The sequence below is a fragment of the Rhinoderma darwinii genome, chromosome 8 (assembly GCF_050947455.1).
Source record: "Rhinoderma darwinii isolate aRhiDar2 chromosome 8, aRhiDar2.hap1, whole genome shotgun sequence".
Classification (NCBI taxonomy): Eukaryota; Metazoa; Chordata; class Amphibia; order Anura; family Rhinodermatidae; genus Rhinoderma; species Rhinoderma darwinii.
In genome coordinates this window covers 39,962,104-39,976,675 of record NC_134694.1, presented here as the reverse complement: position 1 = coordinate 39,976,675, position 14,572 = coordinate 39,962,104, and the positions used below count along the sequence as shown (strand labels likewise).

General features: G+C 49.6%; 1 protein-coding gene across 1 annotated transcript in view; it reads right to left on the bottom strand.

Annotated features, from left to right (window-relative positions):
- ERCC6L (ERCC excision repair 6 like, spindle assembly checkpoint helicase) overlaps positions 1-14,326 on the bottom strand; it is a 29,324-nt gene extending 14,998 nt beyond the window's left edge. Inside the window, exon 1 of the mRNA XM_075835613.1 lies at positions 13,996-14,326. Coding sequence (XP_075691728.1) covers positions 13,996-14,279 — 284 coding nt within the window. The 5' untranslated portion in view covers positions 14,280-14,326. The remainder of the gene's footprint in view (positions 1-13,995) is intronic.
- Positions 14,327-14,572: the final 246 nt, after the last annotated feature.

The following is a 14,572-nucleotide window of genomic DNA, read 5'->3' as shown; positions in this document are numbered from 1 at the left end:
CCCCTTAACACTGCCACCACAGTATAATGCCCCATAGTTGCCCCCCAAACAGTATAATGCCCCCCGTAAGTGTCCCATAGCTGCCCCCACACAGCCCCAATAGGGCCTAATAAAAATAATATTATTGAAGACCAGTCAAGTTCTTCCACACCAAACTCACCCAACCATGACTTTATGGACATTGCTTTGTGTGCTGGGTCACAGTCATGCAGGAACAGAAGAGGGCCGAACCCCAAACGGTTACCACAATGTTGGAAGCATACAATTGTCCAAAATGTCTTGGTATGCTGAAGCATTAAGATTTCCCTTTACTGGAACTAAGGGGCCTAGTCCAACCCCTGAAAAAAACCTCCATAGTTTTATTCCTGCTCCACCAAACTTCACAGTTGGCACAATGCAATCAGACAGGTAACGTTCTCCTCGAATTCGCAAAAACCCAGACTCGTCCATCAGACTCCCAGATAGAGAAACGTGATTTGTCACTCCACAGAACACATCTTGACTCCTCCAGAGTCCAGTTGCGGCGTGCTTTACACCACTCCATCTGACACTTGGATTGTGCTTGGCTATGAAAGGCTTGCATGCAGTTGCTCCGCCAAGGAAACCCATGCCGTGAAGCTCCCAGGCCACAGTTTGTGTGTGGATACGAATGCCAGAGGAGTTTTGGAACTCTGCAGTTATTGAGTCAGAGCGTTCGTGACTTTTCAGCACTGTGCACCTCAGCACTCAGCGACCCTACTCTAACTTTACGTGGTCTGCTGTGGTTCCTTAACCAGCTAGTGACCGCCAATACACCTTTTCACGGCAGCCACTAACTGGCGCCACCGTGAAAAGTTACGGCTCCCTGCTACCGAAAATTTTCACCCGCCCGTTTTACCCCTTAGATGCAGCACTTAATAGCGAGCACCGCATCGAAGGGGTTTTGGAGGGAGGGGCCTCCCTCACACCCCACCGGCACCCCAGGAGGTATGGCCTAACAGATGCACGTGAGTTTTACAAGGACAGGCAGTAATACACTGCAATAAAGAAGTATTTAAGTATAATAAAAGTAGGGCTGTGCGATTAATCAAATTTATTCAATTAATTCACCCTCAAGGCCTCTGACAATTCTATTTTTTTAACAATCATTGTGGCACGTCACGCTGTGCTGCAGGAGGAAGCTTCGCCCGATCACTGCCTTGTCTACCCAGTCCGACAAGCTGCACCCAGTTCTGTCCCTACTTCCCCACGGAGCTGCTGTTATGTACTGAACAAAATTACACAGTACATAACAGCAGTTCCGTGGGGAAGCAGGGACCTCGGTATATAGCCACACCGCCCTGTAGATACTAACCCGCCTGGCAGATCGCCCCGCCAGCCCTCCTCCTGGCAGATCGCCCCGCCACCCCCCCTCCTGGCAGATCGCCCCGCCACCCTCCCTCCTGGCAGATCGCACCGCCACCCTCCCTCCTGGCAGATCGCACCGCCACCCTCCCTCCTGGCAGATCGCACCGCCACCCTCCCTCCTGGCAGATCGCACCGCCACCCTACTTGTAGATAGCGCCACTGTAGCTTCCACTAGGAGCTGTATCCCTGGTCACTACTGTTGAAAAATAAATAATCTAGATTTTATTTTTGGCCAAAAATCACCCAGCCCTATATAAAAGCGATCAAAAAATAATTTAAAAAAAATTAGAATAAAGTTAATAAAAATCCAAGTGAAAAAAATTAAAAACCCACTTTTTCCCCATTCAAAATGCTATCTCAAGAACAGCAGGGACCGCAAATCCGCGTTACGGGCTGTACAGCAGAGCAACCCATACACAAGTGACGTGCCGTATACCTGGAAAAGAATTGAAGATCAACACAGCGGCCAGAGAGTGACGTCACACGTCAAGTACCCCACGGCATGATCTGGAAACGGGGCCACTTTGGAAAATGTAAGTATATTACAAAACTTATTTGCTTTAATAAATTACAAGCATTAACACAGGCGATTTATCTCAGACAACCCCTTTAAAGAGGCTCTGTCACCAGATTTTGCAACCCCTATCTGCTATTGCAGCAGATAGGCGCTGCAATGTAGATTACAGTAACGTTTTTATTTTTAAAAAACGAGCATTTTTGGCCAAGTTATGACCATTTTCGTATTTATGCAAATGAGGCTTGCAAAAGTACAACTGGGCGTGTTGAAAAGTAAAAGTACAACTGGGCGTGTATTATGTGCGTACATCGGGGCGTGTTTACTACTATTACTAGCTGGGCGTTGTGTATAGAAGTGTCATCCACTTCTCTTCACAACGCCCAGCTTCTGGAAGTGCAGATCTGTGACGTCACTCACAGGTCCTGGATCGTGTCGGCACCAGAGGCTACAGTTGATTCTGCAGCAGCATCAGCATTTGCAGGTAAGTAGCTACATCGACTTACCTGCAAACGCCGATGCTGCTGCAGAATCATCTGTAGCCTCTGGTGCCGACACGATGCAGGACCTGTGAGTGACGTCACAGTGCTGCACTGCCAGAAGCTGGGCGTTGTGAAGAGAAGTGGATGACACTTCTATACACAACGCCCAGCTAGTAAAAGTAGTAAACACGCCCCGATGTACGCACATAATACACGCCCAGTTGTACTTTTACTTTTCAACACGCCCAGTTGTACTTTTGCAAGCCTCATTTGCATAAATACGAAAATGGTCATAACTTGGTCAAAAATGCTCGTTTTTTAAAAATAAAAACGTTATTGTCATCTACATTGCAGCGCCTATCTGCTGCAATAGCAGATAGGGGCTGCAAAATCTGGTGACAGAGCCTCTTTAAGGACACAGCCTGTTTTCACCTAATGGACCTGGCCATTTTTTTCAAATCTGACATGTCACTATGTCATAACTTTGGAATGCTTTAATTTTTTCAAGCGATTCTGAGACTTCTCTCATGACACATTGTACTTTATGTTCGTGGTAAAATGTGGTAGATAGATTCAGTGTTTGTAAAAAAAAATACCAAAATTTAGAAAATGTGCATTTTTACAAATTTAAATGGATCTACTTGTAAAACAGATAATTATACCACCCAAAATAGTTACTAGTTACATTCCCCAATACGTCTACTTTATGTTGCCATTGATTTTTGAACATCCTTTTATTTTTCTAGGACGTTACAAGGCTTAGAACTTTAGCAGCAATTTCTCACATTTTCAAGAACATTTCAAAGGGCTATTTTTTCGGGGACCAGTTTAGTTCTGAAGTGGCTTTGAGGGCCTTATATATTAGAATCCCCCTATAAAACACACCGTTTTAAAAACTGCACCCCCCAAAATATTCAGAACGGTTAGAAAATTTCTTAAAGGGAATGTGTCACGAATTAAACTTTTTTTTTTTTTTTTTTTTTAAAGTATCGTTACTTATTTCTATTATATTTTTTACGTTTCTTGCTGTATTTTTTTTTTCTTCCACATGGTAGAAAGTATTAAAAATGAAATCATAATTTGACATGTTTTCCTGTGTTGGCCACCAGGGGGGGGGGGCACTTCCCAGAATTGCAGTAAGGTGAATAAGGCAAAGCAACCTGACTCACAGCTGCTGTAAATGTGGGAGGGAATCTCACCCCCCCCCTCCCACAAGCCAGGAAAAGGTGTCTTCAAATTGCTAAGCAGTGTCCGGCTGCTATTTTGGGTGTGATTCTGCAGCTGGCAGAAGTTATTGGACACACCAAATGGCTAAGGGTATGTTCACACGCTTACTAAACAAAGGGAAACCAGATTTTCAGCCATTTTTTAATCAAACTCGCGTTTTTTTACGGCCGTTTTTGTTTTTGGAGCTGTTTTTCTATAAAGTCAATGAAAAAAGGCTCCAAAAACGTCCCAAGAAGTGACGTGCACTTCATTTTGGCGGGCGTCTTTTACGTGCCGTTTTTGGAAAACGACCACGTAGAAAACGCCCTGTCGGAACAGAATGCCGTATTTCCCATTGAAACCAATGGGCAGATGCTTGTAGGCGTTCTGCTTCCGATTTTTCAGCTGAAAACATCGTGTGTGAACATACCCTCAGAATGATGAAAGTGAAGTGAATGACTTTTCAGTTGACAGGCTCACACGCCGTGTATTTGACACATTTTACGCTTTTTTGGGGGGGGGGGGGGGGTCGGTGTGTGTGTGTGTGCTCGCCACTGATTCTTCAAAACAGCTGATAAGTGGCTATGAAGTATCAGCGGCGCCCGTGCACACCCCGCTCTGACACACACACGGGAAAAGTCTTAAAGGGGTCGTCCAGGAAAACATGGCGCCGCACCTGTCCTCAGGTCGTGTGTGGTATTACAGCTCTGTCCTATTCACTTACTGCAAAACCAGACAACCTGAGGACAGGTGCAGCGCTGTGTCTCCAATCCGGACACTCCTTCTGTCCTGAGATGACTCGACGGGGGAGGCGGGCGTCAGAGCCACCCACCGCCATCACTGCAGACAGAACCACACAACTACAGCATGAGGGCAGGGCTTGTCCCGAGTGCACTGTCTCTTGTTACGGACAGATTTATAGTCACATGAACCCCGTCTGCATCAGAACCGGTAACCTAGGTCCGATCACATGACAGAGGGGGATCACCAAAAACCCTGTGCACCCTCAATCCAGCCCTTTCCTGGTTATATCTGCTTCTGGGAAAGCTGGGTGACCACCATTACCCCTCTTACTGGAGTGTGTTTGGGGATGTGACTAATGAACCTCTCACACTCCAGTAGGAAGTGGCAGACAGTGGACGCCATTGTTAGGACTCTGGTCTGCCAGAGTAGTCATCGGAACCCAGTGATTGCATTGCGGGGTTCCGATCTGCTAGGTAACACCATAGATGAAGCGCTCGCTTTTGAGCGCTGCATCTAAGGGGTTAATCGGCCAAATCAGAGACTAACTCCGGTCGCCATGTAGCTGGGCGTCAGCTGTAATATACACCGGACACCCGGTGGCGATGGTGCGGGCTCAGCTTCTGTACGTTGTGTAGCGTTAAGTCCTTAACGAGGACAACGTACTAGTACGTTGGATGTCGTTAAGGGGATAAAAGCCTTTTTTTTTTTTTTAAGGACCGCTCAAAACCTTTTTTAAAGTGTGCGCAAGACAACGATAGAGAGGTGTCTTTAATTACATTTATATTATTATTTCTATTTTTGCAAACAAAGTTATAGCTCTTTGAATGAGGCGATGGAAAAGCTTAAAGGGGTTGTCCGAGATTTAAGGACTTTGTGTTAATGCTTGTAATTTATAGATGTAAATACATTTGTAATATACTAACATTTTCCAAAGTTGCGCCGTTTCCAGATCTTGCCATGTGGAACTTGACGGGTGACATCACTCTCTGCTCTGGCCGCTTTGTTGATCTTGAATTATTTTCCGGTTATACGACACGTCACTTGTGACGTGGTGTATATCGGCTTGTTCTGTTGTAATGCGCATGCGCGGCCCCTGCTGTTATAACAAGAACAGCAGGGACCGCGAGAACAGCAGTGACAGTGCATGCGCGTTACAGGCTGTGAAGCAGAAATACACCACGTGACAAGTGACGTGTCGTATACCCGGCAAAGAATTCAAGATCAACACAGCGGCCAGAGCCAGTGCAGAGTGACGTCACCCGTCAAGTTCCCCACGGCAGGATGTGGAAACGGGGTCACTTTGGAAAACGCAAGTATAATTACAAATGTATTTACATTTATAAATTGTAAGCATTAACAAAGTCATTAACCCCTTAGTGACCAGCCCATTTTAGGCCCTAATGACCAAGCTATTTTATTCGTTTTTCTATAGTCGCATTCAAAGAGCTATAACGTTTTTATTTTTTCGTCTACATAGCTGTATGAGGACTTGTTTTTTGCGGGATTAGTTGTGCTTTTTAATAGCACCATTTTTGGGTACATATAATTTTTATATTAACTTTTATTAACCTTTTTGGGGGGGGGGGGATTATAAAAAAAAACTGAAATTCCGCCATTGTTCTATGCGGTTTTAAATTGACGCCGTTCACTATGCATAATTATTCATAATAACATGTTACCTTTATTCTATGGGTCGGTACGATTACGGCGATACCACATATGTAGAGTTTTTTTTTATGTTTTACGACTTTTGCACAATAAAAACACTTTTGAACTAAAATTATTTGTTTTTGCATTGTCTCTTTCCAAGAGCCGTAATTTTTTTATTTTTCCATCAATGTTGTGATTTTTTGGGCTTGTTTTCTGCGGGACGAGACGTAGTTTTGAATGGTACTGTTTTGGGGTACATGGGACTTATTGATTCATTTTTATTATGACTTTTTTGGGGGCAATGGAAAAAAATTGCAATTTCGCCATGGTTTTTTGCGTTTTTTTTTTTTACGGTGTTCACTTTGCGGTTTAAATTACATATTAACTTTATTAATGGAGTCATTACGGTCGCGGCGATACCACATATGTGTACTTTTTTTTTTTTTTTTACACTTTTACTAAAAACCACTTTTTATGGAAAAAAATGGATTTTTTTACTGTACTTATTATTAATAATCTATTTCATTTTGATGACCTATTTTATTAGTCCCACTAGGGGACTTTACTGTGCGATCTTCCGATCGCTGCTATAATGCTCTGGTATACTTCGTATACCAGAGCATTATTGCCTGTCAGTGTAAATCTGACAGGCAATCTGTTAGGACGTGCCTCCGGCGCGTCCTAACAGGAATATGTCCAGGGCAGACCTGGGGGCTTTTATCAAGCCCCCGGCTGCCATGACACCCCATCGGAGACCCGCGATTTCATTCGCGGGCCGCCGATGGGTGACAGAGGGAGCGCACTCCCTCTGTAAACAAAGTAAAATGCCGCGGTCGCTATTGACGGCGGCATTTAACGGGTTAAACGGCCGCGATCTAAGTAAACTTCGATCGCGGGCATTGGAGAAGGAGCTCAGCTGTCAGACAGCAGAGCCCCGGCTCCTGCCTGCACGGGAGACCCGTGCAGGACTTCGACTAGGCTGACGTAAAAAAGGCGTCAGCCTAGCCTAAAGCCCATTAGTGACCGACGTAAAAAGGCGTATTAGTGGTCACTAAGGGGTTAAAGAGGCTCTGTCACCAGATTTTTAAACCCCTATCTCGGATCGGCGCTGCAATGTAGATTACAGTAACTTTTTTATTTTTTCAAAAACGAGCATTTTTGGCCAAGTTATGAGCATTTTTATAATTATGCAAATGAGCCTTTCTTAAGTACAACTGGGCGTGTTTAACCCCTTAACGACCGCCCACCATCTTTTGACGTCGGGCGGTGCATGTACTCAGTCTACAACGACGCACCCAGCGCTCTGACCCACACACACACACACACCCCCAGCGCTCTGACCCACACACACACACCCACAGCGCTCTGACCCACACACACACACACCCACAGCGCTCTGACCCACACACACACACACCCACAGCGCTCTGACCCACACACACACACACCCACAGCGCTCTGACCCACACACACACACACCCACAGCGCTCTGACCCACACACACACACACCCCCAGCGCTCTGACCCACACACACACACACCCCCAGCGCTCTGACCCACACACACACACACACACCCCCAGCGCTCTGACCCACACACACACACACACACCCCCAGCGCTCTGACCCACACACACACACACACACCCCCAGCGCTCTGACCCACACACACACACACACACCCCCAGCGCTCTGACCCACACACACACACACACACCCCCAGCGCTCTGACCCACACACACACACACACACAGCGCTCTGACCCACACACACACACACACACACAGCGCTCTGACCCACACACACACACCCCCAGCGCTCTGACCCACACACACACACCCCCAGCGCTCTGACCCACACACACACACCCCCAGCGCTCTGACCCACACACACACACCCCCAGCGCTCTGACCCACACACACACACCCCCAGCGCTCTGACCCACACACACACACCCCCAGCGCTCTGACCCACACACACACACCCCCAGCGCTCTGACCCACACACACACACCCCCAGCGCTCTGACCCACACACACACACCCCCAGCGCTCTGACCCACACACACACACCCCCAGCGCTCTGACCCACACACACACACCCCCAGCGCTCTGACCCACACACACACACCCCCAGCGCTCTGACCCACACACACACACCCCCAGCGCTCTGACCCACACACACACACCCCCAGCGCTCTGACCCACACACACACACCCCCAGCGCTCTGACCCACACACACACACCCCCAGCGCTCTGACCCACACACACACACCCCCAGCGCTCTGACCCACACACACACACCCCCAGCGCTCTGACCCACACACACACACCCCCAGCGCTCTGACCCACACACACACACCCCCAGCGCTCTGACCCACACACACACACCCCCAGCGCTCTGACCCACACACACACACCCCCAGCGCTCTGACCCACACACACACACACCCCCAGCGCTCTGACCCACACACACACACCCCCAGCGCTCTGACCCACACACACACACCCCCAGCGCTCTGACCCACACACACACACCCCCAGCGCTCCGACCCCCACACAGCGCTCTGACCCCCACACAGCGCTCTGACCCCCACACAGCGCTCTGACCCCCACACAGCGCTCTGACCCCCACACAGCGCTCTGACCCCCACACAGCGCTCTGACCCCCACACAGCGCTCTGACCCCCACACAGCGCTCTGACCCCCACACAGCGCTCTGACCCCCACACAGCGCTCTGACCCCCACACAGCGCTCTGACACACACACACAGCTTACCTGCAATGCGGCCAGTCTTCGAAGTGGCGTCGGCTTTCCCCCTACAACCCAGCTTCTATGCTGGGTCGCTGTGAACTGTGCAGTACAGAGTGAGATATCAGGAGCAGAGGACACAATGAACGGGAGCCGTTCGTTATGTCCTATGCCCTGTAGCTGCCGTATTCCATCTGTGTATGTGTCGTTAAGAGACACATACACAGATTAAATAAAACGTGGCAGCCCCCAGTAAAGTAAAAAAGTGTAAAAAAAAAAACAATATAAATGTAATAAAAAAAAAAATGAATAATTCACGACACCTTTCCTTTAACTGCCTGATATAGCCTTCTTAGAAAATTGGATGAGCGCAGAAATGAGCAGACTTAGGCCTTATTCACACGAATGTCTTATACGTCCTTGCTACGTGTGTGTGATTTTCACGCGCGTCGCACGGACCTATGTTCAGAATGTCAGTGAATTTCACGCAGCGTATGTGCGCTGCGTAAAACTCACAACATGTCCTATATTTGCCCGCAGCACGCACCCATTGAAGTCAATGGGTGCGTGCAAATCGCGCTCGGCACACAGAAGCACTTCCGGGTGTCACGCGTGATTTGCGCAGCAGTAATAAAATAAATGAATGAAAACAGCCCGTGCTTTTCTGTTTGTAAACAAAAACAGTGTCATAATGATGGCGGCTGCGCGAAAATCACAGTCATGCACAATATACTGATGACACACGGACCTTTTGCGTGCGCAAAACAGACACATCCGTGTGAATAAGGCCTAAAGTTAACATGTTTTTTTGTTTGTTTGTTTTTTAACACAAGATCAACTCGCACAGGAGTCTTTCAAGCATGAAAGCTGAGCAAGTGGTGGACGGGCTCAATAGAAAGTCTATGACTCCGTACGCTGCACCGAGGAAAGACAGAAATCAGAAATTAAGCACCACCGCACTCACCCAAACGCTTCTGCCACTTCGTTTTAGCAATCGTGGGGTTCCCACTGCTCAGACTCCCACCGTTTAAAATTTGTGACACGTCAAAGGTTTTTTTTAAAAAAAGTTTAGTTACCCTTTAGGCTGGATTCACACGACCATGTTACGTCCGTAATGGACGGAACGTATTTCGGCCGCTAATCCCGGACCGAACACAGTGCAGGGAGCCGGGCACCTAGTATCATAGTTATGTACGATGCTAGGAGTCCCTGCCTCTCCATGGAACTACTGTCCCATACTGAAAACATGATTACAGTACGGGACAGTTGTCCCGCAGCGAGGCAGGGACTCCTAGCGTCGTACATAACTATGATGCTAGGAGCCCGGCTCCCTGCAGTGTGTTCGGACCGGGATTAGCGGCCGAAATACGTTCCGTCCATTACGGACGTGACATGGTCGTGTGAATCCAGCCTCAAAGTAACTAAGCCTTCCTCCACGTTTATCCTTGTAACATGGTGGTAATCGGGGCTAAATGCAGAAAGTAAAATGTGCATTAAAAGGGTATTCCGGCTTCAACAAGTTACCCCCTATCTGTAGGGTAGGGGGTAACTTGCTGATCTGTGGGTGTCCAACTACTGGGACCCCTACCGTTTTAGAACGGGGGGTCCCGTACCCCTCATTTGAACCAAGCGGCAGGTCGCTAATGCGCACTGCCGCTCCATTCATTCTCTATGGCAGCGCCAGAAATAGCCGAACAATGTACTTTGCTATCTCCAGTGCTCCCATAGAGAATGAATGGAGCGGCAGTGCGCATACGCGACCTGCCGCTCGGTTCAAACGAGGGGTATGGGACCCCATTCTTGTAAACTGTGGGGGTCCCAGCTGCTGGATACCCACCGATCAGCAAGTTACTTCTTACCCTACGGATAGGGGGTAACTTAATGTAACTGGAATACCCCTATGTTCAAACGACCTTGTGCTTTACAGCTCTAAATACATATTTCCTCCCTTGCTGCAGTACACCAGACCGTATTCTCCACCTTGAAGTACTTTTAGATGGAGACTACAGAGACACTGCATCCCATTTTTAATTCTCCAAATAAAAATACCGTTACATGCAAAGCTATATAGGATAACATTAGCAGCAAAAAATAGCTGCTTGCCAGGGGCCGAAGGAGACAGTTCCACGGCTATTGGCTGATCGCTGCTGCTGGGCCTCACATTGCACGCCCCGGCTCAGCCTTTAATAAATCCTGTGGTCACCCGACGGTCTGTTTAGATCACAAGTCTAAGGCTAGGTTTCCACGGTTCAGATACACTGTATAAAAGTACGCAGCGTATCCGACCTAGAACCCGAAGCGAATTCCGCCTGTTCAGTTAATGAACGTTTTCGCTGCAGATGATTTTTTCTGCAGCACATGCATTAGATTTATTCAAATCTCATTCACTTTGCTGCTACTGCAAATGCTGCAGAACTCCCACACAAAATTCTGTTGCTGAGATTCCCATTTTTAGGGCTCGTTTACATCTGTGTTCCGTTGTTCTGCTCCGTCATATGAGCAGAATAACGAGGATACCGGAAACGGTTGTTCACATCCTCATAGGGGGGTTAGCTCTGTTAGGGACCGCCATCGTGGTTTCCGTTATTTTGCCGGGCATAAATCACGCTGCGCTACTTTGCCTGCCAAAAGCAATGCAATCTGTTACGGAGGCCCTTAACGGAGCGTCGGACACAGATGCGAACAGCCGCTTACATACCGACATCACCCCTGTGGCCGGTGATTGTTTACATTGCTGCAGCCAGAGACCGGCAGGGGACCATAGTACTATAGGCGGCGGAGCGACACGGGATTTAAGAGGTGATTTTATGCCCATTACGTTATGTCATAAGCGACTAACAGAATTCTCTAAGGCCCTATTCACATTTACCCTGGGAAAAGCTCCCAACGTATACCGAACAGTGGCATTAGTCACCCATAGGCTAGAGTGGTATCTTTTTAACATTACGTTGTGTGCTCTTCATGACCCCATCGGTAACGGATGGCACTGTTAGACATCTGTCACTCAGACTATTATGGTAACCGTTTCACATATTCATGAAAAGTTCATGGCAGACGCTAAACAGATGACTGTGACGTATGCCATAAAGTATATCCATCACCCATAGGTTCCCATGTTTATAAAAAAATACACGGTATACTTTATGTGTGATCCTGCCATCTGGAGTAGCATAGTTTACTACACTATTCCATACCGCAAAGAAAAAAATAAAATAGGGTCCTATGATGTTCCTGCTAAACGTGTCTGAGTTTTCCTGGCATACCAGCCAAACGTAGGGCAGAAACGCTGTGAAGAGACTCTAAAGCATGCAAAGGCCCTTTAAAGGGGTTTTCACATCAGGGACATTTAGGACAGGTCATAAATGTCAGATAGGTGTGGGTCCCAGAGGTGGGACCCGCATCTATCTCTAGTACGAGGTCCCCTGAGCCCGGTTCTAGCTTTTTGTGCTCATGCAGCCTCGCGGCCACTTCCTGATCACAAGGTCGGGAGTTACAGAAAGAGCGCAAGTCGCTAAAATACACTGTTTCCGTAACTCCCATAGTAGTGAATGGCAGTTACGGAGACACACAGTTACGCCTCATGCACACGACCGTAGCCATGTGCACGGCCGTGATTCTCGGGTCGGCCGGCCCCAGAGTGACACCCGCGAGCCGCCGGTAAATCGCAGGCCGTGCACATGGCCGCATGCATTATTTCCTATGAGCCTGGAACACGGCCGTAATAAGAAATGTCCGTTCCTTCTGCAGTCCAGGCTCCTGGGCCATGCACGGACCTATAGGAATGAATGGGGCGGCAATTCTCCCGTGGATTTTCGGGGGAATTTCAGCCGCAAAAGCACATTCGTGTGCATGGGGCCTTACAGACAGAGACACACACAGTTGCGGACGCGCAGCGCGCACACACAGTTGCGGACGCGCAGCGCGAACACACAGTTGCGGACGCGCAGCGCGCACACAGTTGCGGAGTTACGGACGCGCAGCCCACACAGTTGCGGAGTTACGGACGCGCAGCCCACACAGTTGCGGAGTTACGGACGCGCAGCCCACACAGTTGCGGAGTTACGGACGCGCAGCCCACACAGTTGCGGACGCGCAGCGCACACACACACACAGTTGCGGACGCGCAGCGCACACACACAGTTGCGGACGCGCAGCGCACACACACAGTTGCGGACGCGCAGCGCACACAGCTGCGGACGCGCAGCGCGCACACACACACACACACACACACACACAGTTGCGGACGCGCAGCACACACACAGTTGCGGACGCGCAGCGCACACACACACACAGTTGCGGACGCGCAGCGCACACACACACACAGTTGCGGACGCGCAGCGCACACACACACACACACACACACACACACACACACAGTTGCGGACGCGCAGCGCACACACACACACACACAGTTGCGGACGCGCAGCGCACACACACACACACACAGTTGCGGACGCGCAGCGCACACACACACACACAGTTGCGGACGCGCAGCGCACACACACACAGTTGCGGACGCGCAGCGCACACACACACACACACACACACACAGTTGCGGACGCGCAGCGCACACACACACAGTTGCGGACGCGCAGCGCACACACACACACACAGTTGCGGACGCGCAGCGCACACACAGTTGCGGAGTTACGGACGCGCAGCCCACACAGTTGCGGAGTTACGGACGCGCAGCCCACACAGTTGCGGAGTTACGGACGCGCAGCCCACACAGTTGCGGAGTTACGGACGCGCAGCCCACACAGTTGCGGAGTTACGGACGCGCAGCCCACACAGTTGCGGAGTTACGGACGCGCAGCCCACACAGTTGCGGAGTTACGGACGCGCAGCCCACACAGTTGCGGACGCGCAGCCCCCACAGTTGCGGAGTTACGGACGCGCAGCGCACACAGTTGCGGAGTTACGGACGCGCAGCGCACACAGTTGCGGAGTTACGGACGCGCAGCCCACACAGTTGCGGAGTTACGGACGCGCAGCCCACACAGTTGCGGAGTTACGGACGCGCAGCGCACACAGTTGCGGAGTTACGGACGTGCAGCACACACTCCCCTCCCTTTTAAGCCACATTTACAAAAAACACCAATAGAGTTATCTGAAACAAACGGTCAGGGAAGCCACATAATGACATGTATAATTCAGAAGAAAACGCCACACAGCTGGCAGTGGTACGCAGTGTAACGCTCCTGTGACGCATACACAATAGTGTATATACAGCTATATCTAGATCACCGTCCCAGCACCTTACCTTTCATACTGGTCTACCAACTGCGGGTCCTCTTGTGCCCGGGACGTGAAACTGACGTCACTGGACCCTCGGGAGCATCTTTCCTCTGGCTCCATAGTGAAAAGCTCAGAAAAGAATCGGCCCACACCGCGACCACAGACCAATATACCAGGCTGACGCGCCCGCCGGTATTTCAAAACCTCTTCCCAGAAAGCACTGCAGCGGGCGGGGCTACCGGGCTGGGATCCCCGCCTCTCGCTGTCTGCGGATATGCGTATTCTATGTAATCCACCGGCTTTGTACATCACTACGCATTATCTATTAGTATTGTCTGGTTTAGGGTATGTGCACACACACTAATTACGTCCGTGATTGACGGACGTATTTCGGCCGCAAGTCCCGGACCGAACACAGTGCAGGGAGCCGGGCTCCTAGCATCATACTTATGTACGATGCTAGGAGTCCCTGCCTCGCTGCAGGACAACTGTCCCGTACTGAAAACATGATTACAGTACGGGACAGTTGTCCTGCAGAGAGGCAGGGACTCCTAGCATCGTACATAAGTATGATGCAGGGAGCCCGGCTCCCTGCACTGTGT